Genomic DNA, 27,103 nt, shown 5'->3' with positions numbered 1-27,103 from the left:
CTGTTAATACAATATTCAATTTTTTTTTAGCTAGAGCAATAGGATATATGACAAAATAAAAGTGCTATAAATAGGAAACAAAAAAGACAAAATATAATTTATTGCAGATAATATGATACTATACTTAAGACACTATACTTAGGAAACTATGGGTTGCTATCACTGGGAGGTCTGTTCTTTTCTAAAATGAAGTAGAGGAGTAGTGAATGTGGGAGAGGCAGGAGCAGTGTGTGTGTGTTTGTGTGTGTGTGTGGGGGGGGGTGTGTACGTGTTTAGTTGAATGAGTGGAGGTAGGGGAGGCTGCAGTTTGGATGTCTTGTGTGAGAGAAGAATTAATAATAAGAAAAAAGGATTAAAAAATCTACAAAAGCACTCCTTTTCCTGCTCTGGGAGCTCTCTTCCTCCTATTGGGTGGCCTTGTCCAGAACCAAGACTTGTCTTATCTTATGCATCTTGTTTTGTTGTGTTTCCTGTTGTGATTTTTAAAATTTTTATTGGTTATTTTATTTCATTACATTTCAAATGTTATCCCCTTTCCCAGTTTCCCCTCCACAAACCCCCTATTCCACCCCTCCCCCCTGTTTCTATGAGGGTGCTCCCCCCCATCCACTCCTGCCTCACTGCTCTAGCTTTCCCCTATGCTAGGGCATCAAGCCTTCACAGGACCAAGGACACTCCCCCACTTCTCATTAATGCCAGATAAGGTCATCCTCTGCTACATATGCAGCTGGAGCCATGGATCGCTCAGTGTGTATTCTTTGGTTGGTGATTTAGTCCCTAGGAGTTCTGGAGGGGTCTGGTTGATTAATATTGTTCTTCCTATGAGGTTGCAAACCCCTTCAGTTCCTTCAGTCCTTCTGCTAACTCCTCCATTGCGGACCTGTGCTCAGTCCCATGGTTGGCTACAAGTATCCACATCTGCATTGGTCAGACTCTGTCAGAGCCTCTCAGAAAGACAGCTATATCAGGTTCCTCTTAGCAAGCATGTCTTGGCATCAGCAATAGTGATTGGGTTTCGTGTCTGTATATGTTAGGACAGTCTCTGGATGGCCTTTCCTTCAGTCTCTGCTCCACTCTTTGTCCCTGTATTTCCTTTAGACAGGAGCAATTCTGGGTTAAAATTTTTGGTAAGGGTGTGTGGCCCCCTCCCTCAACTAGGGGCCATGCCTAACCTCTCCAAATGGTCTCTACAGGTTCTTTCTCTCCTTTATTGGTTATTTTAGCTAATGTCATCTGCATTAAATCCAATGGGGGATTGGGAACAGGGGTAGCTAACAGAAAGTCACAGATACCAGGAGATCTTAGAGGCCTGCTCTTTTCTGAAAGGAAATGGAGGGGAAGCTGATCTGAGAGGAGGGGAGGATGGGGAGAAACTGAAAGGAGTAGAGGGGAGAGATATATTGTGTGAGTGAAGATTCTATAGTTTCAAAGTAAATACATACATAGGTACATACGTACATACATACATACATACATACATACATACATACATATGATTAAGAATCTAAAGGATACACTGGAAAGATCCATGGTCTGATAAATTTTTCCCACAAATTCGCAGAACACAAGATAAATACATGAAAACATAGTATTTCTGCATATATATAATGAACATACTAAGAAAGAATTCAGGAAAACAACCGTAATCAGAATACTCTCAGGAAAATAATCTTTGAATTAAAACTAATGAAGGAGCCAAAGGTTTTTGCTAATGAAAACTTTAGCACATACAACAATAACAAACCTATTAATGAATATCTTAGAAGATGAACAGCTTTCCCATCTTAATCAGAAAAATATGTCCAAAGTACTGAGTATATTTTAGAGAATTTCCTCAAAAATACAATACATGGATTGCAGAGATGGCTTAGCAGTAACATCAGTGGTTGCTCCTTTCGAGTATACAGGTTCAGCTCCTAACACCCACATAGCTACTTACAACTATCTGTCCCAAGTAATCTGATACCCTTGCTGGCTCCTTTTGGCACCAAGCATGCACAGGGCACATAGACATACACACAGGCAAAAAATATCCACAAGTACACATAAATAAATTAAATTTCAAAAGCAGGAAGCATGCAAGTACTTTGTGGTACAGCTAAACAACTCCTGAGAATACCTGAAGAAATCAAACAGGTGAACATATGATAATGGTACTTGAACATTCATGTTTATTGTTTACTGTGAAGCCAAATTATGCAGTCAGTTCAAGTGTCCATCCACAAACAAAGGAGTAAAGAAAATGTGGTAGATACACATAGTGATATATTGTTCATTTCTAATAAAGAACAAAATTATGTTGTCTGCAGGAAATAGAGGTCATCATATTGCACGAAATAAGCCAGACTCAGAAACACATGCAGCACATGTTATTAAGAAAAGAGTGACTGTGTGGGAAGAGAATGGGAGTCAGTGACAGGAAATGAGACAGCAAACTGGGGTAACTAGAAGGTGAATGTGAAAATGTACATTATTAGTCACATACATGAAAATATCATAATAACTCTCATATAATCAATATATATTATTTCAAATTAAAAGACAACTTAGATAAAGAGTGACTTCATATTAGTCTTCTGGCTTCCATACTAATCTCGTAGAGCAAAGAATGATAGGGAAAGAGCCTCCTTGCTTAAAGAGTCCATTCAAAGGAAAGGTGTAGCCTGTGCCTTCAGTATATGCATACTGGTGATATTTGATTACACAGAGATACCCAAAGTGAAAGAAAAATGACTACTAAATATATATATATATATATATACATATTGCAGTATGACCCCATGAGGATCTTGTATCTCACAAGAGGTAAATAAATAAATTCAACAAAATAAAAAAAAAATTGAAAGAGAGGCAGTCATTTTGGGAATTTGACTGATATGATTGCATGCTGGATTAAAGATGAAAATTTAAGTCTTACTCACTAGCAAATGAAATGATATAGCTTGCTTCTTTGGAACACTTAGAAAAAGAAAAGACAAAGGGCAGGGCTGGGTGGAGGTGGTAAAGGATGTGTGATTGTTTGAAAATCAGCCTTAAGGCCAGTCAGTGCCATCATCTGTTCAGTTTGCTAGAGGAATTCTTTGGGCTAATTGGATATTTCCCTAGGGAATTATTTTTTATCATATGTCACTCCCAAAATGATAACTTTGATATTTGGTTTGCTATTTTCCATAATATTTAAACCAAAGCCATAAATAGTGCTGTTTTGCTTTTTAATCTTCCCAAGTGCAGTAGAGACTAAAAGGTGTTTTGATCTTCAGTGATCCTTGGCAGGTCAGAGTTGAAGATCAGTTTTATTCTGCTGGACGTCTCCTCAGCAACCCTTAGTGCTGAATGCTCAGACCTCTACTTTAAATTCCTGCTGTCTCCTGGAGAAACAACGATGGCTTGCTCCTAAAGAGTACAGGGTTCAGTAAGATAGAGGATCTGCCTGCCTCTGCACTTTCTCTGGGCACATTAGCCCTGGTGGTGGTGTGTTTCAACCTTTATTTGTGTTTGGAATCTGCATCATCACTGTTCAGTGCCCAGGATCCTCCAATTCTCACATGTATAATTGCATTCCTCTTTAAGCTCGTTCCATAGGTAATGAAAAAGTCTTTCTAGGGTATTTCACCTTCTTTGTGTATTTCAATAATTGTGATTGTCAATATCCCCCCACATTCACAAACACACACACACACACACACACAGACAGAGACAGAGAGAGAGAGAGAGAGAGAGAGACAGAGAGAGAGAGAGAGAGAGAGAGAGAGAGAGAGAACCCTGTGGGCAGATACAATTATCTATTAAATAACTTTAAAAAGCACAAAAAGACTAAATCCAAAAGAGAAGTTGTATTCATTCTTACAGTCTGATACTCATTGCAGATGATGAGAGTTTGAGAAAGTAAACTAAAAACTGAGTGTATAATAGAAAAACATAAAAAATATCTTCTAACTACTAAGCCAACTGGAATAGGATGGATATTTTGTTTAGTTTTTGTGCAGTTTCCTTTTTCCTCTAGTTGCTATGAAATTCTTATGTTCTCTCACTATTTTCATAGGTACTAAAGATTTGGGGGGTAATTTTACCTTATATTTTCCACCTTATAAAAATCAAAAAATTTTATAAGAGATCTTATCATTCTTTGTTTTATTAGTAATAATAGGCCACAGACCTTCCTATATTGTTAAAAAGATAACCATGAAATCAGGTGCTAATGCTGCACTTCATCAAGGCTTCTGTAAAACAATGGCCAATGAAACTTTCCACAAGACTTTGCTTTCCAGAAATCTCTTCATCATGCCAGATGCCCAAAGCAGCATAGCTTAGAATTACTGTGCTCTATAAGGCTATAGTAAGACTTTACAGCTGTTTTTCCCATTGGTTTTTATAATCTCAGCACTTGGAGACCTAAACAGAAAGATCATGAGTTTGAGGCCAGTCTAGACTCCGTAGCACTCTCCAGTCCAGCTCAGGCAACTTTGTGAAACTATTTCTCAAACAAACAACCAGCCAGCCAACAAATAACAACAACAACAAAATCACAACCTGGAAATACATCTCAGTGGCAGAAAGTGATCGAGTATGTACAAAGCTCTGGGTTTAATTTTCAGTGCTACAAATGAAAACAAAGTCACCAATGACCCCTTATTCATTGGTGATGAGGCCAGAGACTTTTTTCCCCTCAATCCCCAATAACTGCAAGTTCTTAAGTTATAAAAGGTTATCTGAGATTTGAAACGTCCCACCTCCCTACAACCAGTTAGATCCACAGATAAGCAAATCCCTCTCATGTTAAATCATTCTAACTTCCTCCTCTTGAATGTGCTGAGATAAACCAGGGCCATGTTGAACCCTTTTGATTATCCGCCTTGAAGCCTCTGCATATAGCAATCACCTGAGTAAAAACCAATTTCCCTCATGTGTTCTTCTGTCTCTAGTTTTAGTGAAGTTCAGTGAAACTCTAACAAGTAAGCTTCTTGGATAATTCTGAGTGATATGACGGATCCAGCTGATAATTTCCTCACCAACTCAACAGTGCAGTCTTTTCCGTTCTCCTCTCTACTTTCACTTCTGGTTTGCCTGCTGGGATGGCACACACACACAGACAGAAGCACACACACACACATACACACACACACACACACACACACACACACACACACACACGCACGCACACACACGCACGCACGCACACACACATACTTTGTGTCCTTTGACATTTCTTTAAATGGGGAACTATTCTTCACCAAGGTAGATATTTCAAATGTGAGAAAATGTACAGTCTATCTATACCTTCAAAATGCCTTCTAAGATCTGCTTCACCAGAGTGAGCCCTGTTAGCTTTCTTAGTTCCAGTTAATATTTTAATCAAAGTAGGTGGTGTTCTGCTTTCTTTTTATTTCCCAATTTAAAGCGCCAAGCAAGTTTTGTTCCCCTAAAATACCCTTACTTAGAGACAAGAGCTGGCCCAAATCCAATCTCAGATACCAACACTAAACTTCCCAGTGACCCTGGGGGTTCCCATTGAGAAGGTTTTCCAGATAATTGAGATAACACATTCAGATAGAGTGCAAGGCACATGACTCTGGAGTCAAATGCTTGTCCACTGAGTCCTAACATCTTGATCCTGAACTACACAAGCTCACATCAAGATGCAGCATAAATGGCAGCACTGGGGTTTCACCTTCTTGCAAACCTCTCCTGCAAAAATGCAATGCAATTGGAAGGCTCTTTAGGGAATACTGTTGCCTGTCTGCTTTGCATCCCTGCAAGTAGATATACATGACAATTCACCCAATAACTGAAAGTGGTTCATTTCTTTCACAATTTTGTAAGTATAAGAGCACAATCTAAGGGTTTTGTGAATTGAGACCCCTGGGATGACACTGAATGGCAGTGACAGCAATGTGTGTTAATGTTGGTGGTCATCTCTTTAGCTGAGAGCATGAAGTATCAGAGAGACTTGGATTCTGAGTCACCTTTGTGGGCATCTCCCAATGACTTAAAGACTTCTTGTAACACGCAACCTTTTAAAGTTAATACAATCTCTTCATACCAATATTTTAGTGACTATTGGTATACAGAGCCAATGAGGATTCTTATTAAATAATCCCTGCTCTTACCTGCATGTGGCAACTACAGCGCCAGGCACATGATACATGGCAGTCTTCAATTGTGCAATGACCTGCTCCCAGATATCTGCTTTTTATCTCTGATGATTGATCTATATCAAGCTTAAAGGTTTGGACATAGTACACAATAGAAGAAACAGATTATACAAAACCTGAAGTCCTTTAGAATTAAAGACAATTTCCAGAGGAAGTGGGCAGTGAAGAGGAAATTATAACCCACACGCAGATATTAATATTCTATTAGAAAAGGCCAAACAGTAAGGAGCATACTGGTGGCAAAAGCTATTGTGGGCACAATTTCAGAGCATGACACCAAAACTGTTTTTTTTTTTTTTTCCTTCTGGTTTCCCGGAATGGCTTAGCAGGATATCTGCCTAGTTGTAGGCATAATGTAAGTCAGGGGAGAATTATGGAAAATTATCTGTTTGCTTTTTCCCATGGAGAAACACATGGAGTGTTATGAAAGTTTCCCTCTAGATGTAAGGAAGCAGAACACACATTTCTAGAAAACACAGGTGAGGTGCAGCCAAAGAGTGATTTATACAAACAAGAAATCACATCAGCTCTTTCTGAAAGCAGCAGCATTATGCTGCCTTTCTTAGGAATAATGAGGCTTGAGACAAAGTTGTTTTTCCTTGGCTATGGGAAAGCATTTCAGAGAGGCAGCATCATAAGCTTCTGTATAGTTGTAGATTCTCTCACTGTGACTGGAACTAGGAGCTTGAGATGAAATGGAAATGGCTAGGTAGGATGCTGTCTGTGGTCCTAAGGAGGAAGACTACCTAAGCTTTCTACCTTTGTTTTTAAAGACATTAGGAAGGTATTTCCTCAGATATTTCAGTGTTTGCCTGGAGGAGCTTGCCTAGTCAGCAGTCAAGGCAAATCTCCACCAACAGTCTTCCAATCTTCTATAATGAGGATATGTCAATTTTAATATGGTAGGGTCTCAGTGTAGTAATCTAACAAAATAAATAATATACCCATTTTAGGGAAGAATACCTAAAGTTACAAAAAGGCAAAACTAATAAAACACTGGCTAAGCAAACAGCAGTGGTAACTCTGAATGCCAGGAATAAATGGTGGTTGGTTCCTGAAAGTTGTCCTTGTTTGAATTTGGTGGAATAGAATGGTATGTTCCTATGCATCACCAACCTACTGCTTCTGCTTTGTGACCATACTGCAGTCTCCCTGGCTGTTCCCAGAAGGTGTTTCCCTATTGAGGATGGACAATGTTTGGCCTACCCTTGATATATCTATAGTCCATTTTAGTTGGCTCCCTTTAGTAGAGCTTCCAGAGGATAGCGTATCTACCTCAATAGTAAATATTCCTGTTTACTCAGAAACAGGAAATAGGTGGCAGCCATGCAAAAGGTGGACTTTAGCAATTACAGAATGTTTTTACTGTCAGAGGTGTCCAGACTATCACATTGGCTCTGAACTTGACTCCAAGGAGGAATATGGAGAATACCATAGTTTTGTGAGACATATTGTCTTCTAAGTGACTGTCCTGACAATTGACCCCATAGTACATAAAAGAGCTCTCTATCATCTAATCGGTATGAATGTGAATTTCCCAGGATTTAAAAAGGGTGATGGTAAACTAGCTAGAGATATTTGCTCAAGAGATGTCTTCTATAACCATGTGAAGCAAGCATGATCTTTGTGGACCCAAACTACAGTTTTATTAATATTTGTTATTCTAGTTTATTTTGTTGCTTACTGTCAACCATCCTTCCCACATTGTAAACTAAAGGAAAGGAGGGTCTTATGTTCTATTGTATCATCTTTGTTCATGATGCATGAGCTAAGTAAAAACAGTTAAGTAAGAAAGGCAGGACTTCTCTTTAAACAATCCCTTTTAAAGTTAAATGTATCATTCCTGGGCTAGGAGAGCTTCTCCAAGTAGGGATTACCTTCTTCAGAGCTCTGCTGGATGACATATACTGGACATGATTGGTCAATAAGGTTACTTCCAGCCTTGCAGTTTTGGATTAAGGATTTTTAATAAGGTTCTCATCAGCTCCATTTCATAGTTTAGAAAAACCGGTCCAAAGGGATTTCATCATTACCAGGGGCATAGCTCTAACTTGAAACTGTGTCTTAATATGTACCTCCTACAGTGTTTGTTCTCAGTAAGGGATGAGTCATTAGAACCAGGATGCTCCTTAGCGGGTAAGTGTCTTAGTTACAGGTCTCACTGTTGTGATGAAATAGCTGGCTAAAGTAACTTAAGGAAGGAAGAAAAGTTTGGTTCTTGCTCACAGCTTGGGGACATGGTTCCTATGGTAAGGCAGGTATGGTGGCAGAGTATGGCAACAGCAGCTCCCATTGCAGCCACAGGAAACACAGGGAGACAATCTGGTGCTTAGCCACATTTTTCCATGTTATTCAGAAGTAGCCAAGCCCATGGACTATAGTTTAAGTGAGTCTCTCTTCCTCAACTAGCCTAATCTAGAAAATCACTCACAGACATTCCCAGAGGCTTGCTTCTTTGGTGCTTCTAAGTCATGCCTGTTAATGGAATGCTGTCTGGTCTTTATCAGCAAGAGGGCCCAGCCCTGGACCTTGACTCTATCATGAACAGTGTTTCCCCAGTTTCAGTCCAATGGTTACCACCGACTACCAGGAAGCTTTACAACACAGCTTTGCAGGGAGAACAGTTACTTCTACTAAATTTCTCTGGATGGTCTGTTACCCCCTGATCCTTAATAGAAAATCATCAAAGCAATGGGCTCTGCTGGCCCTGCTCCCTCTGGAGATGTTTCCTTGTAAGAGCAGCTGATATACCATGACTGGTGTTCCAGGAAAACCGGAACTCAATAGGGAACCACGAATAAGCTTTTAAATCGAAGTAGAAAGGAGAAGGAGAGGGAATTTGGAAGAAGGCTTTGGGAAGCAATGAAGAGAATGTGGATACTGTCCAATTGTGGTTTCAGGAAGAGAGCATTTATCCACAAAAGCATTGCAGCACCTCTCTTTGTGTTTTGGAACCTTTCAAGTGGGGGAGGAAGAAGGCAAAGAACACAGAATACTGGGGGTGGGATTTGGGAGGGATGATGATGAACTAAGTGTGGAAAAGAAATCTTCTTTCTCAAGTGTCAACAGCAGCACCTACTACAATGTGGAAATGCTTTTATTTTACTGCATGAGAAGGCACGGAGCAGATGCCTGTCAGCCCACAGAAGGTTAAGACATTTTTACTTGTGTCTTGCATCAGAAAGCCAAAGGAGTATGGATTTAATGTTTTGTTGTTGTTTGTTTGTTTTGCTTGTTTCCCCATTGAAATTCTGGAAGGCATCATTCTGCCCTACTGGGTTAGGGCATGTTTGGTTAAATTAAAAACCAAAGATTTTCCTATGGGGTAAGTCTCAGTGTTAGAGCTGAAAGAGGTGACAGCCACATTACTGCCATCAAAAAGTAATTTATTAATCACGCCTGTGCAAAGAACTCTGGTAGGCACAATCCCTCAAGGGCTTCCTGTTTGAACGTATTCTCTGCACTCTGCCATCTCCTTAGATTAGCATTTTCTTTTGCTCTTAACGTGTGAATAAAATGGATACCTAGGAAACTTCGTCTTTGTGGAGTGCATCACAGGACAGGACAATGCTGACTGCATTCTCGGACAGCCCTGGGAGGTACGTGATAAGAAAGATGCCATTCTCACTCTCCCATCCTTGCATGACACTTGTAAAAAATAAATAAATGAAAAAAAAAAGCCTCTTTCGTTTCTACCTTAGCCGAGAAATCTGGGTAGGGTGGGAAGCATCGCTTTACAGGACCAGCGTATGTATATCATGGTAGCCCTGGCTCTTGCCCGTTTCCTGTCTGTGCTATACCTGGTCCTCAGGGAGGTACCACAGTGTACCCGAGATTGGAAATACTCTGATCTCCCTCTACCAAAAGGAAGAAACCGGCTATGAAATTTAAGAGACTAGCCAGCATCTTTTCTCATCTTCGCCTCTCGCCTTGTTTCCCAGGGCGTACCTACATTTAAAGATAATACTTTTTAAAAGGTAAGTTAATGGCTTCGAGATCTGATCACAGAAAGGTCGTCTGCTTCAGCAGCAGCTCTCAGCAACTCCAAAGCAAAGGTGGTTCTCTGTCCAGCCGCACCGCGGCGGGGCAGGGGAGCTCAGAGGCGCCCTCCCACCTAACACGCCCGTGCGCATTCTCCCAGCAGCTTCAGTGTCTGACCCCGCAGGATCCACACCAGAGACCTGTTCACGGCTGCTCCACAGAGCTCCTAGTGCCGTACTTCTCCAACGGGGGTCCGCTTGGATCATTTATTTATCTAGCACACAGTAAGACAGCACCATTAGGTGTTGGTGGGAGGCGCAACTCTGCCCGAATCCCACCCTGTCCGCGGCGACTCTACACACAAACACACACACACATACACCCGAAGCCGCCTGGTTGAGTGCAAGAAAACGCTTGGAGCAGCGGTCACGACGTCCGGGACCCCTGTCGCTATCTCCCATTTTTGCTAGCCCGGGTCGGCCAGGCAGCGTCACCGGAGCTGTTTGGTATCCTCTGCGTGCTGGTCGGGGTGCGCCCCGGGGTACCCCGCTCCTGAGCGGCGGGGTAGCTTGCTGGAGTTTGACTCACGGTGGCGGCGGCAGTAGCGGCGCAGAGCCGCGGGCGGCGGGAGCGAGGCGAGCCCGGTCGCTCGCCCTCCGCGCTGCTCTAGGATTGGTTTCTCCCGGAGAGCGTTGACCGAGGGTTGGCTGCGGGCCGGCTGAAGAACAGGTGCACCTCATCGCCCAGGCTCGCCGAGTAACCACCGTGCAACGCTGCGTACGGGCTGGGCGAGGGGCTGCTAGGTTGGCCCCCTGTGTCGGAATGCGGCTTGTCGGCGCCCAGCATCCAGCTACTGCTCGCCGGGGCCCCTGAGGGTGACGTGAGGATTTGAGGTGGGGACAGCGGCGGTGCGGCCGGACGCCCCAGGGAGCGGGCCGGGCGCGGCGCACCGAGGATGCCGGCGAGGCTGGAGCGCACACAGGCGGCGGGCAGCATCAGCACCAGCGGCAGCATCAGCATCAGCATCCAAGGCAGCATCAGCATCAGCATCAGCGGCAGCATCAGCACCACCGGCAGCCGAGGGACCCCGTCGCGCAGGAGGCACCTAGGCGGGCTGCAGACTCGCCCCGCCGCTCCCTGACCGGCCGGCGGCGCCCGGGCCGGTCTCGCCCCTCTACCGAGCGCCTCGCCGCCCCCTCCCCGGCCCGCGTCCCCTCCCCCGTCCTCTCCTCCCCGCCCGCCGCCCGCCTCTCGGGGGGAGGGGCGTGGGGGCAGGGAGCCGATTTGCATGCGGCCGCCGCGGCCGCTGCCTGAGCCGGAGCCCGCCGCCGCCGGAGCCCGCGCCCGCGCCCGCGCCCGGCCCGCGCGGCCCCATGCCTCTGGCGCGGCCCTCGGGGGGGCGAAGGTGAAGATCGGCTCCTAGGATGAGTGAAGGGGCGGCCGGTGCCTCGCCACCTGGTGCCGCTTCGGCAGCCGCCGCCTCAGCCGAGGAGGGCACCGCGGCGGCTGCGGCGGCGGCGGCGGCGGGCGGGGGCCCGGACGGCGGCGGAGAAGGGGCGGCCGAACCTCCCCGGGAGTTACGCTGTAGCGACTGCATCGTGTGGAACCGGCAGCAGACGTGGTTGTGCGTGGTGCCTCTGTTCATCGGCTTCATCGGCCTGGGGCTCAGCCTCATGCTGCTTAAATGGATCGTGGTAGGCTCCGTCAAGGAGTACGTGCCCACGGACCTGGTGGACTCCAAGGGAATGGGCCAGGACCCCTTCTTCCTCTCCAAGCCCAGCTCTTTCCCCAAGGCTATGGAAACCACCACAACAACCACTTCTACCACGTCCCCCGCCACCCCCTCTGCCGGCGGCGCCGCTTCTTCCAGGACGCCTAACCGGATTAGCACCCGCTTGACCACCATCACACGGGCACCCACCCGCTTCCCTGGGCACCGGGTTCCCATCCGGGCTAGCCCGCGCTCTACCACAGCACGGAACACTGCTGCCCCTCCGACGGTCCTGTCCACCACGGCCCCTTTCTTCAGTAGCAGCACGCCCGGCTCCCGACCCCCGATGCCAGGAGCCCCCAGTACGCAGGCGATGCCTTCCTGGCCCACTGCGGCGTATGCTACCTCCTCCTACCTCCACGATTCCACTCCCTCCTGGACCCTGTCACCCTTTCAGGATGCTGCTGCCGCCTCTTCCTCCTCACCCTCTTCCACCTCCTCCACTACCACCACCCCAGAAACTAGCACCAGCCCCAAATTTCGTAAGTAGACGCCTGGCCATGCCGTGCTTCACTGCCAAGTTTTTTTCTGCTCTCCAGCTTTCCTTTCTGCTGGTTGTCACTTCCCCATGCACGTTTGGGGCAGAGTGTGAGGCTATGATTAAAACTAGCCTCAAGGGGGCCAAAGGTGCGGGTCTATGCTGTGCCTGTGTGCGGAATAGGGGCATCAGGCGAACTAAGGATATCTCTGAGCTAGGGTTCATACTTCAGTGGGTCCCAAATGAGAATAGACTCCTGTCTCCAATCAAAGGGTTAAGGCGAGTCCAAATCCTCACTGCAGATTTGAGAGTGAGCCCAGGTTGTGTTCCCCTTACTGGCCTGGGAGAGATGGTGCACCCAACCCTTCCCGCCCTCCTGTGGGAAGCTTTTCTAAGCACAGCCAAAACTGGCCTATGAAAGACCACAAAGGGAAGTTATGACCAGTGGAGGGGGGAGGGCGGGGGTGGGAGGAGATTGGATGCAGGTATTTGGTAGTGATGTCCTCAGGAGATAGCTGCCTACTATTCCAGCTTCCCCTGCTCAGGCAGAGACTAAGAAGGATTAATTAGAAGCCATTCAGAGAGCTAGGGAAAAGAGGTGCTCCCAGAAGGACCCCTCCCCTCAACCTGTCCCTGGCCATTGCCAGGTGTGGAAATTGGTGGAAATTGCTTCTGTGGCCACTGGAGTGAGTTAACTGCGAAGAAATGCAAAGGGGACTCTGCAGAGCTGCGGGCCCCCAGGGTCCTGAAAAAGTAGGAGGGCTTTTCTTCCTTCTTTTTTTTTTCCTTTCCCCAGCTGTGCCAAGCATTTGCTTTTGTTCCTTTCCCAGAGGGGTGAGGGGTGTAAACCTGATTTCCTCCTCCTCCCAGCTGGAAAGGATAAGCAGACTAGGACCCGGTTTAGTACAATGTCCAAGCTCTTTGTAATATGTCAGCCTTTGAATATAACATTTCAACCTGGTTCAGTCGGTGCCAACAGTGGCCAGTGTACCCCTAAATATGGTCACTTTTTCTTTGGAACTGTAAGCTTTCTATTTTTATCAACATTGCAGGTAACTAATTGACCTCCACCCCACCCTCTCCCCTTAGTGAACAGAAATTGCAGGAACCTTCTGTTTGTACCTGAGGATCAGGATGGAAGAAGACATGTATAACCTGTGAAGGTTATTCAGGACAAGCCCCCAGTATGTCAGCTCAAGTTCCAAGCACAGCTATTCTGGAGAAAAAAAAGAAAGAAAGAAAGAAAGAAAGAAAGAAAGAAAGAAAGAAAGAAAGAAAGAAAGAAAGAAAGAAAGAAAGAAAGAGAAAAGAAAGGAAAGAGAAAAAAAAGCAAAGAAAAGAATGGGTCTGGATTTGTTGCCTTCATGCTGTATTTGTATTTATGTTTTGAGCTGAAACATCTGGGCAAAAGAGTGTTCCTCTTTATCTGCTCAGTGGGGGAAGAAATCAGATGGTGGCTTTCAGTTGTGTTAATTTTATGTTTCCCTGACCCACGATCTTACCTTGGGTGTTATTTAACCTTTGTGACTTTTTTCCTTTTTAAATTTACTGTACTTGTAAGTAAGGAGTAGGGAACAAAGACTTTTGCTTTTACTCTGCCTTAGAAAATTGCATTTATACCTCGATGGCCAGTGGAAGACAGAAAGGCAAAGAGAAGGAAGCTTCCTGCCACAAATGAGAATGGCTGTAGAGCCCAGCACTGTGCAGCTTTCTTCTGCTGTGCTGGGCATGATTTCTGAGGGCCCATTTTCCAGAAGAGGGAGGGTGCTAGGCTCTCCTTTCAACAAATCTAGCTTGAGTGGTGTAAAAGGATAAGGGGTGGTGCATGTGAGCACATTCATTGGGCAGAAATAGGTTCCTATCTATCTTGAAGACCTTAGAATCTTCATCTGTTCTGTAGCAGTTGATATGAATAATGGATTGTAGATTTACTTCCCATCCCCGGGGCTGTAGGGCACACATTGGGGCATTTCCCTGTTCTTTCTGTATTGATTTCCTTACATTCCATTCTGAGGCAGTCTTTAAAGAAGAGCCCGAGGTAATTATTTCTGCCCCTCCATGATCTTGTTCTACATTCAGTAGAAAGGAAGAGATGGCAGCCTGTTTAATAAGTCATGATTATTGACAGGGCTCTCAGCCTCAAGGAAGAGAGGTGGGAAATATGTGCAGGGTCTTGGTGCTTGCATAGACATGCAGACAGTTTTTGTTTGATTAGTAACTAGGGGTCCAGCTCTTTCTCTGTTTGAAATCCTTAAAACAGAGCTGAGTAAAGAGTTAAAAATGCAAACACACAGATTTACCAGAAAATGATCTTGTTTACCTGCACCAATAAGGAACATTTTAATGAAAAGAATAGGAAATGTTAGTTTCCATAAAAGGTGTATTGTAATTCAAAAGGTAAACGTAGGATTTTTATGTAAGATTTTTGGCTGATAAATGAGAAGAGAGATAATTTCATTTGTGGGATTACCAACACTGCTACAGTACACAGAATTATGGCCCAAGTAGCTCTCATTCAAATTATTCACTTGTTTTGACTATGGCCTTGAGTTCTCAGGTGAGAAGTTTCTTTGTGCACATCATGAATCACTATACTTTAGTAGGTTTGCATTTCCCTTTGCATCTGCCCACCACCTACTGTTCAAAATGAAGGCAGTTAAAGATGATCTCCTATTTTATTTTGGGTTTTTTTTTTTTTTTTTGGTTTGTTTGTTTTTCTTGTGAGATTAACCCACATATTCTTTAATGACCAGGGTCCTGGCTTCTTGAACAGAATATTTCAAGGCTTAGAGGATAAATACATGTGTGCTCATTTTTGGAAATATTATGGCTGCTCTCTGCAAGATACCATAGCTCTTTAACAAGCTTGTTCACTGAGAAGGTTAACAACTGGCCTCTGGATAACAGTTTTGCAAAAAATAGATGGTATTTTATTATCTACCTTACTTGCTATGTGAAGGGCTCATTTCTGATGACTGTTACCTGTTTTCTGAGGTATTGGGGGGAAAGTAAGACTAAACTTAGATAGCAAGCAAGCAAAGTTTTGCATTTGACTCTTTGCTTTCCTTTTTTCATCCCTGGTGTCACTGGATATGCCAAAACTTTCCTGTGTCCCTGAAACTTCTTGCCTTTTCAGTGACACCCTGAGCTGGCCTTTGCTGCAGAATTTTTGAAAACATATACTTGAACACATTGCTACTGTAAGATCAGTTGAATAGGATTCTCCTGAAACTGTTTTGTAGCCATTGTATAGGTTAGTTAGCATCTTTTAGACAAAGGAGAGTATGCACTATAGAGAACAGTGGTTTTGTACAATGCATCAACACTTACTCTTTGACAGCAGTTGGAATTCCTTCTTCAGATTTCAAACATGCTTATAGAGCACTGCCAATGCAAATAGGGATTGTTCTAGAGTCCAAGAACTCATTTACTTAGCTGAAAGCACTCTTAACAGGTGAAACAACAACAACAACAACAACAACAACAAATCAAGCCAATGGTTAAGTTCAAAGCCAAGTACAGCTGTTAATGGATTGTACTTGCAGTTATCTTTGAATAGCTCTATAGTGAAGTCTCATGAGCAAGATTACAAGTATTGAATAGTATACTCTGAGAAGGAATTTGAAGACAAAATGTCCTATTGATGTTTGAACATGGTGTGTGTGTGGGGGGGGGGGGGTTGTTTTAATTTACTCATCTAGTTAAATAGTTTTATTGAATCATATCACTTGTGATTTTAAAGAGAGACATTGCTGAAGTCAATTGTTTTCCCGTTTTCCTTTTCAACATCTTTACTTCTTGAGTAAGAGTGCTCTGTTGCTGTGTGAGGAGCTTCAGGTATAATTGATTTAAATACAGCTAATCTGGCACCTTATGTTCTGTCTACATGAGGCAAGGTGTTAAGAGGAGTCCCAGCAGAGAAGGTTCTGACCTCCCTCATGCATGGTGGTCAAAATGAGAGGATTCAGAACTCAAGATCAATGTGCCCGATGAAGTGCAGTTGAATTTATTTCTCCTGTGAGCTTGTATGGCATTCTGAGAATGGTTTTATTTTCTTTGTCATTATTGCAGGATTATGGAGCTCTTCTTCCTTAGCCTGTTATACTGTTAGTTTTGAAACGTGCATACTTCATTTTGTGTTCCTAACCAAAAATAAAGCAATATTGTGCAGATAGGCATAGCTTTTCCAGATTGCTTTGTGGACTCTCTTGAATGTAGTCTAACTTCATTGAAAATAGTATTTTATGCTTCCGTCCCTGATGTTGAAAAACTTTTAGAAGGGATCAGAGGCAATTTTACTAGTGAAGAGGGACTTGTGGGCTTGGTTTGTGAGTATAAAACCTATTTTTTGTTTTGCAGAGGAAGGAAATAAATCAAAATCAACATCAGCAGCAAGCAACGCTGGCTCTAGCATTCTGTTTGTTATAGAAGAACTCAGGTTCTCTAAGATTACTATGGGCCACAGAAGAAGTCCTGGTACATACTGCAAATCAGTGCTGGCCCCAGGGATCCAACATGTGTGGAAAGAAGGTTCCCCTTTCTCAGGATCTTGCCAGTCTTATTTCTGGTTGTACCACAATGAAAAGAAAGATGATGTTTGACTTATTCCTTTTATAGAAATTCTTTTCTCAAATTCTCATATCTAGAGCCAAAGCATATCAGGATATTCTATCAGGGATGCTGAAATGAAAGACGAAAATTGGCCCTGAAATATATAAAAGCAAAGGGCAAGACATAAATGTAAGTCTTTAAAATGCAATTGAATCACTTCTGAATAGAACTGAAATTCATTTCAATCTACAGGCTTGTGTGGTGGGTAAGAACAGCACCATTTTGCCTTGAAAAATAGCACTGGCCTTAAACATCTTACTCATCCTTACTGGGGAACATTCCTATAGGCCTCTGTGCCCATGTAAAGGGGGACCCAGCCTATAAGAAGCTCATCTTTGGCAGACAACAGCTTTGCATAAGCTTTTCCTACTCACTCTACTGTTAATGAAAGTGGTAACTTGTACTTAGCTTGACTTTCCATTTCTCTATTCTTACAGAAGATTTCATTCATTTGTACATCACCTTGCTCCTTACTGCATTGAAGGATGGCGATGCCTGACCAGTTCTTACAGGCTTTTTACTTTGTGTTTATTCTTCAGATCTTTATTTCTTTGATTATGGTATAGACACTACTAATTGAAGAAAATTATGTTAGATATCTCTATATAAATCCATATCATTTAAGGGCTTTCTTGCTTGCTTGCTTTGTGTGTGTGTGTGTGTATGTGTGTGTGTGTGTGTGTGTGTATGTGTGTGTGTGTGTGTGTCTGTGTGTGTTTAGGAGAGGTTGTGATTTTTTTATTTATAGTTTTATAATTGACATTTTCATACATTTGTAAAATATTATAAATAAATTTTAAGTAAGGCATATTGAACTTTCTTAATTGATTTAGGAAGTTAAAACATATTTCCACTTACATAATTGAACAAATTCTTGTTTTATTGGTTTAGAAAAATTATCTAGTATTCATTGGATATTACTGAAAATTTGTTTTTCTTCATTATATTAGCTTATTTGACACTAATTTGACACCATTTATTGGATTCAACAGTGCAGTCATATAATTTAAATATACATTCATATTATATTTTTATAGTTCATGTGATACACTTAACTTTTTATATTTATTTTAAACATTTATCAGGAAGTCTTAAATATTTTGGGGGGGGGCTTTGTTTGTTTGTTTTAAAAAGTTTATAGAGGTCACTGTGTAAAAAGTAAACAATTATCCAGGTGTGGTGGCACATGCATTTAACTCTAACACTCAGGGGACAGAGTTCTCTGTGAGTTTGGATCTGTATATGGTGGAAGTCACTTTGGCCAACAGAAAGAGCTTCATCCAAGCAAGGGCTACAGAGGAAGACCCTATCTTAAAAAGAAAGAAAAAAGAGAGAAAGAGAGAAAGAGAGACAGAGAGACAGAGAGAGAGAAAGGAAGGAAGGAAGGAAGGAACGAAGGAAGGAACGAAGGAAGGAAGGAAGGAAGGAAGGAACGAAGGAAGGAAGGAAGGAGACAATTAACCATTATACACCTCTTCTTCCCATATTTTGTGTTAGAGACATGGTTTATTCTTGAATATGTGTCCAGTTATTTAAGACTAGCATATGCTTCCAGAGAATCATACACTAATTAGTGGCTTCTGTTTTAAAGTATTACTGCAGCAGTTGACTGAGGTGATACGTACTTGGAATCTTACCCTCTTGAGGTCAAGACAGGGACATGAGTTCAAAGCCAGCCTGAACTTCATTAAAAGATGTGGTCTAAAATAAATATAAAACAAGACAAAAAAGGGAAGCATTAGTGAAGGAATTTATAAGCAAATGATTTCCACAGACACTGTAGTGTGTTCTCTGGAAATCTTTCATAGTTTTTTCCCTGCCCATCTAATTTAAGGTAATTTCTTTCCTTTAAAAAAAATAACCTCACCTTTTGGAGTTTCTTCAAAACATTCAACTGCAATTTAATTGAAAGTACAATTATCTTTCATTTCCACAATTATGTATCATTGGCTTACATAATATTTAGCTAAATTGCATAATTGTTATAACATTGGCATAAAGAAGGTTGTTACCCCTACCATGTTGGTTAGGGAATAATTCACCTGGCAGCTGTGGAAACATTGGGCGGATGCGAGACTGACCTTTCTACTGAGCCCAAATCTATGTGCCTCTCAGAAGGTGAAGAAGGAAGGCAGTGTGAGCCAGCTAGCTAAAGAGAAGTATATGGAAAAATTGACTGGTTTAGAAGGTGACAGTCAGAGAAAATGAGCAGTTGCTGTATTTACAAGGAAAAAAGTATTGTTCTACCAAAGTGGAACAATAGAGATGCTTACCGATAACCATGATGACAAAAATGACAGCCACAGACATACATCTCTGTTCCTTATACTAAGGAACTGCACAGCATAAAACATTGACCCATCCTCTCACAGCTCCCCCCATGGCATTTGGAGTATGATGCCCATAGACTAACTCTACGCTCTCCTGTAAAATACATTACTGCTTTTCTGTCAGTGTAGACTGGTTATTTCATGCACGGGCACACTACTTAGTCCACTGAGTGGAAACAATGGACCTTGTTAGCTCTCTCCTCTATGTTGTGATACCAAAGCATGCACAGCACTGGAAGAGGTAGAAATATGCAAATCTGACTCACTTGTAAAAGATTAGAATAAGGAGCCCACCACGTCTTCTACATTGCTTGTTAGGTTCTCATTTATTTAAACACACGTTTAAGATGAGAAAAGCTGATATTTGGGAGAACCTAAGTGATACTGTAGAATGACTTGCAAGGCTACAGCCTGGAGATCAGAAGACAGGATGCCCAGGGATTGCCCAGGATTTGTTTTGTACCATTGATACAGAGTCCAATTGTCACCAGCTCTTTAAAGTTTGCAAAGAACTTAAGTGAAAGTAGGGAAGGTCTGCATTGTATTCTGTTCCCATCCAGGCAGTCATCATAAATGATGTTCTGGAGGATAAACAGGTTTGTTTCTCTATGAAAGAGCTCTTTTAGATATGGGTTTGTACTTTGGGGAAACCTTAATAATATTTTTAAAGCATATATTATGAAGTCTGTCTGTTGGAAACTCATTCCCTTTTTTGCTGTTGTTATAAGTGTTAATATTTTGAGCTGTGCTAGTCACTGTTCCTAAACCACAGGCTACTGTTCCTAGGCATAAAAACGGGCAGTTGGAAATTATCCTGCAAAGATGAATTGTGAATTTAGTTTAGTTACAGAACTTTAGCAGTATCCGTGGTAAATTTTTCTTTGTTGCTTTTTTAAAAGTGATAACACACCCCAAAGTGCCAAAAGAACAGCTTGTTTATTTATCTATCTATTTTAAAAAGAATCTGTACAATTACCTTAGCATGAATATGACATAGAGTTGTGAGAGTTGCAATATCTTATTCTAATCCTTTGACATGAATTGTTAAACAAACTAGTCTGATTCTTAGATCATCTTCCCAAGACTACACACAGCATAAACTATGATAACCCATGTGCACGACTATAAACTAATAGTCCCCTAAAGGAGAAAACTACAATAGCACCAGCATTTGCACTCAGATTTACTTTAGTTCTATATGATGTTTTACTTTGAGGTGTGGGAGGGTTCTTCACAGCATTCCAATTTTGGAAGAATTTTGAGACTTAGGTAACAATGAAAATGAGAGTGGCCATGTGGAGTCTTGCTGTGAACGAAGAGAGTTTGTGCTACCCTGGCATTTTTTTATCTGACTCATTTTTGAAGGATAGACTCAAACATCCTTAGTGCAATCATGCAGGTAATGAACTGGCCTGACAGTTCTCATATGAAATGCCCGAAGCTGTAGAGATTTAAAGATAGGTTTAATATTTAGTAACTAAATTCAAAGGAACCATTTAAGTGTTAGTGGTTATTTCTGGATTATTAAATGAGTTTTGGTGGTGATAGGAATATAGAAGGGTTGCTTGACAGGTAAATGATGAGGTACCTGGAAATGCCTAATTCTCATAATGCAAAATAACTACTACAAACCATCCAGGAGATCTGGGCAAAAGATTGATGAGAGATGGTATTTGTCAGAAGACATCCCAAAGCAGAACCACTCATCTCTTTTCTTTCTTATTTCTTGTTTTATGTATCAGGGATCTTTTTTATTTATACATGAAAAGAATATTCTATTGGATAATTTGAAAGATGATTGAGATGTGAACTTATATAAAATTATGGAATGTTTGAGGTTACAACTCATTGGTAGAATGTTTATAGAGTGCTTGGATAGTAAGTATAAGGACATGGTTTAATCCCTTCTAATACACACACACACATAAACACAAACATACACTCACATACATAGTAAATTAGTCAGTTTGTATTATAATTGATTTGATATTATAACATTGAATAGCCATTCTAAAACCCAGAATTAGTGTAATGTTAGGAAACTTTAGTATCAAAAGCTAAGATGACATGAGTAAAAGAAACAAATCTTTTAGACAAAGAATGACAGATCATCAAGAAGAGCAGGGAAAGTCAATAGAATTCTCCCTTTACCAATTGAGTGGTGTTTACCACTATTAAATATATTAGCTTCCAAAAGTGTTTAGGTTGGGTTGTTCTTATAATTATGGACAGATAGATTAAATATTCTAAAAAAAAACCAATGAATTAATTGTGGTTTGTATTAAAAGTAGGTAGATTATATTGAAACTGTTTCATGTAGCTTAAATTTTTTCTTTAAATGCCCATGGAAGAAGTTGAGCAGATTAAAAGTAGAATATATTTGTATGTGCTTGAGAAATCAGTACCTGTATTTTCAAGGAAGACAGTGGGTACAGGGTCAAAGAAAAGACTTGAACTCTAACAAGTATCTAGTATTTCTATGCTTCATATATCTATATACACATATACATATATTTAAGTAAAATTAATACAGAAAGTAAATATTTATTTACATAATGGTGATGTTATGAGGCTATTAGATTGGGATTTTAAAAATCTTAAGAATGTTAGGACACATTTATTATTTAATATTCATCTAAAACTTATGGTAGAAAATTAAATAAGATGCCAATTAAGTAAGCATTATAGATTTAAAGATAAGTTTAATATTAAGTTACCAAATTAAAATTGTTAGTGTTATTTTAAGTGTTAGTGGTTATTTCTGGATTATTAAATGAGACTCAACTTATTATACTTTTCTATAATATTTTCTGTAGTTTAGTTAATGGTGTGTGGTATTTCTGTAATCACAAGAAGTTACATTGTTTAAGAAGTATAGGGAAATCCTCCTGAATTAGTTTTTAATTCTTTTTCTTTCATATCTATGCTTTAAATGGTATTGTCAGCATGAAGGTTTTGACTGAGTTGAGGCCCTGCTGGGAAATATATTTTCATTTGTTGCTTATTTCTTGGAAACCCTATGGTGGTTTAACCTAGCCCTGACCTTTTAGGGGCAGAGACAAGAATGGACCTTTAGTGAATCATTAATGATCCTTGCTGTCTGCAGATGTTGGGCGGTTGTTAGCATTATTTTTGTGGATAGAAGTATGCAACTGAAGACTGTAAGTCAAATGTCTGCTATCTGCACACTTGGTCTGGATTAAGGATGAGAAGAACGTGAAAAGAGATGGTGGTAGCATTGGGTTGTTGCAGACTTACTGCAGATGGGGTAAGGGAATGAGTGGAAAGACTAATCTAGAAATTTACTAAGGACTGCTAGTTCCTCCCAGAATCAACAGACTGTATAGCCAAATTACAGATAGACACACTATACTGACCAGGATCCAGGAGAGAGTAGTGATTTATGGAAGAAAAAAATAAATTGTGTTCAAAGATAAGTTGTATCCCACAAAAAAGCTCACAGTCCCAATGAGGAACAGAAAGAGCTGGAAAGCAAATGTACTGTTTATATAATTTACTATAAGAAGTCAAAATATTGATTACCTTTGAGGAGTAAGGTACTTGGCCCCACTGCTAACGTTTTGCATATTATTTTGGTTACAGGAGATATTTAATTTGATAAAATATATTTGCATATGTATTCTTTTGGCTTATATGCTTTTTATATAAATGAGTACATATTTCAAAGAAAAAGGATTTTTTTTGTTTGTTTGTTTAGAATATGTATGTGGCTTTTTACCAATTCATGCTACCAGGGTGGTGGACCAGGCTTCTATGATTTGCTATTTGTAAATCTTGGACCATAACTTCAGTTCCCTACAACCTACAAGATGCAAAGACAGTCCTCCTAGCTTTTATTTTCAAACTCTGAGTAGAGGTGATACTCCATGCAGTCAGCTTCACTTCTTCCTTATTTAAGCCTTTCTGAACAGACATTTTGTGTAATATCAATCTTAGCTTTACTTATTTCAGGAGTGCTTCCGGAAGTGTTATAATTTTCCCATAGATATATTTCTAGAAGCATTTTTGTTTACTGATGGTGCCTGCAAGTAAATTCCAGCTCTGCAAATAGAGGTGTATTATACAAAAGTGTCCTAATTTGTATCCCATTACTTGGACCAACTTGGGTAGGAAAGGGTTTATTTAATTTACACTTCCAGGTCATAAGCCATCATTGAGTAGAGTCAGAGCCAGAACTCAACCAGGAGCTTTAAGTATAACTCAGGGAGGAATGAGTTTACTGGCTTGCTGTCTGGCTAGCGTTCTTAAATAGGCAAGGCCAACTATCTGGTGATGGTACAGTCTAATCCAAAGGGTACCTTCTCACATCAATCATAAATCAAGAAAAGCTGTTTCAGTGGCCTTAGGCCAGTCTTATCAAGGCAGTTCTTCCAAGATGAGTCTAGGTTGGGTCAAGTTGATAATAAAAGCTGACACGGATAAGAAAGCCAATTCATTAATTACATTTGTGGTTTTGTTAAGGAGAATGTATATTTGAGAGATTGCATAATCTCTGAAGCCTGTTTCCAGCATGAAAGTATATCAGGCCATTTCAGAAATGATTCTTTGATAATGACATGCAAATGATTCATTTGCTAAGAAGAATTGTCTTTGACAGAGAAGTTCAGAAGTGAGGGTAAGGGAAGACATTGGTCATTAGTGATGGCAGAGACCTGTAGTACCTGTACTGTAGAAACAGTCCCTCTCTCTGGCAGCAGCTAGCAACCAAGAGAGCCAGCAAGAGTGATGGATCTAGTTCTCCTCTATAGGTTCTTCATAGGGAACAAAGTGGTTGACATTACTAATGTAGATATTGGTATGTAAATGCACAGATACACTTTTCCCATCTATATAAGAACTCTCCAGAAAGCCACACACTAACCTTACATTGCACAAACTCCATTATCTTCCATCTCTTAGTCCTATCCACATGATAAGTCCAGCCTGTAAACCAAAAACATCATTCCTTTTTAAGGCTGTGCAACATCAGCATTTGATCCCTAGAGGTGCTGAGTGGGCTATGGCAAAAGGATCCCAGATGTAACCAGGAAAGGGGGTGCATGTGTGTGTGTGTGCAATCAATTCATACAGGAGGCTTTGCCTCTGAGGAATCAGAACACAGTCATGAGTTAATTTAGGTAAAGTCATTCAATCAGGGGCTGCCTCTTGTTATTCTCCAAGTATCTTCACTTGCAAATTTATAGATATCTGAAAGCTATTATTTTGGATTAAATCTAGGGATGTGTTGATATGACTGTAGATAAACTGAACATCCTTGAAACACAGCAATTCTACTGCTTCATAGAGCACTTTGAAACATCAGTGCAGTTAAGTCAATACTTAAATATATCTCACACAGATTAGAGCTCATGTCTTGAGTAATTTACAGCAAGCTAGCCTTTTGGGAATCTTTAGAATGTCCAGTCTAGAGACCTGGTACCTGCTGAAAATACCCCAGGCACTGTCACTTTCTTGCTTCATACCTAGGTATGGCCTCCCTAGTTCCTCTCCATGATCAGAACCCACTCTAAGGAAAGGTGAAATTAATACCCACTTCTTCAGACGTGTGTGTGTGTGTGTGTGTGTGTGTGTGTGTGTGTGTGTGTGTGTGTGTAAATTAGCAATGATAGCCAAAAGGATTTCTCCTGTTTATTCCAGGGATACAATAAGTTTTATCAATGTTAGAATTTAGAGTATATAAGTTGGCATGTACTCATGTTATTTGCTTGGATATTCTTTGCTCATTTTATTGACATAGATCAAGGGAAATCTTATCTATCTAAAACATTGTGCATGCCTTTGTATATTTAACTAGATGATAGCTGTTTTGGAAAGAAAAACAGGGAAATAGACTTAGGTTTAGTAGACTACTTATTGAGTCTGTTTCTCCTTCATTCTCTTCTGTGGTACCACACTGAGGCTCATCTTTCATTGTGAACAACTTGAGTAATTTATGATAAATAATGAAATGCTCTTTCTTGCCATGGTCTACAAATGGCTGACTGTTGTAAAAGTCTGAGTAGTGCTATTATATATAAATGACTAGATAATACACAAATGTTAACCTTGAAGAGAAGAGGTTAATGACCAGGATGCTTTAGCAGCAGCACTGCCTGATCTTTCCTTATGGCTTTCTGTATACATCATACACAAGCAACTGGTGCCTAGCTCTTTGTTTTTCTACAATGAAAGCTTGAAGCCTTTCTGGTAGTTGGATTGGCAGGAAGCAACAGAGGTTTGAAGCAAGGGAGGCATACCACTGAATGAATGGACATTCACAGGTGGTGGATGCTAAGTTTCCACAAAGTATACATTTTGTTTGGGTAATTTTACTGAAGCAAGTCTTGAAAAACACAGAATATTTTTAGAGTTCAGCTCTCTATATATCTGACTTTTCTTCAAAATTAACTTTTACCATGTTTCTATTGTGTCTCATCCTAATTCTCAAGAATTGAGCCAATTCAAACATGCAATGTGCACCTCTAGCATCCCTGGTTCTCTGGAGTGTGTTTCATACAGTTGAAGAATGTTATTCACAATAAATGCCTGCCTGCTCTTATATCATCCTGGTTGCCATAAAATACCTGTGTAGCTAAGTGTTAGGATATGAAGACTTTAATTGCTCACTGCAGACTGTCTTTATGCACTGTACTCCCATTGTGAAAATTGAATTAAATTGCTGGTCCATGGGCTCTTTATGCTGAAAGGAGAATTTCTTACATTCAAACCACTGAAAAGGTCATCTCTGGCTACTGATACTTCTAAACTCAAAAATTTTGCTAAATTTTAGCACTGAATTTTCTCACATTTCTCCAGAATTTTCACTTTGCCAAACGCAATATCCTGTTCCTCCAGTAGGACCGCTTCTATTCCCAACATATCAGTTGTAAGGTATGAATTGAATTGCTTTAGAATAGATCACATTTTCAGAGAAGAGCTCTGGCTGTATCCGCTCAATTTCACTTTTCTTCTGTGTTGAGACGTCCACTTTAATCTTCAATTATCAGTTATATGCAATCAAGTGAACCTCCTGAGCTCCACCAAAGCGAGGTGCTTTCATGCCAGGAAAGTTGGGTGCTTGGGTGCTTGAGAATATTTTTGGTTTCAGGTCACAAAGAATTGTTATCATTTGTTAGACAAGAGAGATTTAAAGAGGAAAGTTGATTCCTTAGAAGTACTGAATGTCTTTGCTTCCTGATGATCACGTGCCTTCTCTAAGATTTGGAATGTGCATCTAAGGAGCAGTATGCCCTTAAGAGTGTAGCCGGTTTTGGGTACCTGAGAATGGGCTCAGAGGTAGAAATACTAATGATGCAGATATGTAGCTCCATCTCCACTTGGTTTCCTACCATGAGTTATATACTCTGGTGAACTTCAGGAAATCATTTTAGCAGGTCCAGAATTTTCTCAGAGTTTGGTAGGAGGGTAGTGGATCTTCTTTTAGGGAAACATACCACTTCTTCACAGAGAGTTGACATTCATCACATATGTATTCTTCTTCATTTCTGAGAGGTCTAAGCACACTGGAAGGGAGAAAAGCAAATAAGACACAGAGGGAAGGCTGACTTGCACTGGTGAAAGTAGTATCACGCTTCGACGTGGTTGAGAATCAGGGTAAATTGATTGTTTTCTGGGTTTTGGGGCTTCTGTTGGAAATGAAGTTGTTGGAGAACATATTCCCTGAGTCTCTGTGGCAGACAGTCCAAAGCTGAGCTTCCAAGTCTGAGATTAAAGTTCTCATGGTATTGATGCGTTCCTGAGGTGATCTGTTCTTTTTCCG

At 41.1% G+C, this 27,103-nt stretch overlaps 1 protein-coding gene and 1 long non-coding RNA gene across 11 annotated transcripts in view; one reads left to right on the top strand and one right to left on the bottom strand.

Moving 5' to 3' along the window:
* Positions 1-8,100: 8,100 nt before the first annotated feature.
* Positions 8,101-11,929, bottom strand: LOC432842 (uncharacterized). Its single transcript, NR_131973.1, has one exon. It is a non-coding gene; the product is annotated as an uncharacterized LOC432842 (long non-coding RNA).
* Positions 11,123-27,103, top strand: part of Nrg3 (neuregulin 3) — a 1,108,134-nt gene continuing 1,092,153 nt past the window's right edge. For 7 of the 10 annotated variants that reach the window (XM_006518687.4, XM_030247684.1, XM_011244987.3 and 4 more), the window contains exon 1: positions 11,123-12,386. In XM_006518687.4, the coding sequence (XP_006518750.1) occupies positions 11,558-12,386 (829 nt within the window). In that variant the 5' untranslated portion in view covers positions 11,123-11,557. The remainder of the gene's footprint in view (positions 12,387-27,103) is intronic. The other 3 variants (NM_001190187.1, NM_008734.3, NM_001190188.1) reach the window with 1 other exon arrangement.

The sequence above is a fragment of the Mus musculus genome, chromosome 14 (genome assembly GCF_000001635.26).
Source record: "Mus musculus strain C57BL/6J chromosome 14, GRCm38.p6 C57BL/6J".
In the NCBI taxonomy this organism is placed as follows: Eukaryota; Metazoa; Chordata; class Mammalia; order Rodentia; family Muridae; genus Mus; species Mus musculus.
This window is presented reverse-complemented; position numbering and strand designations above follow the sequence as displayed.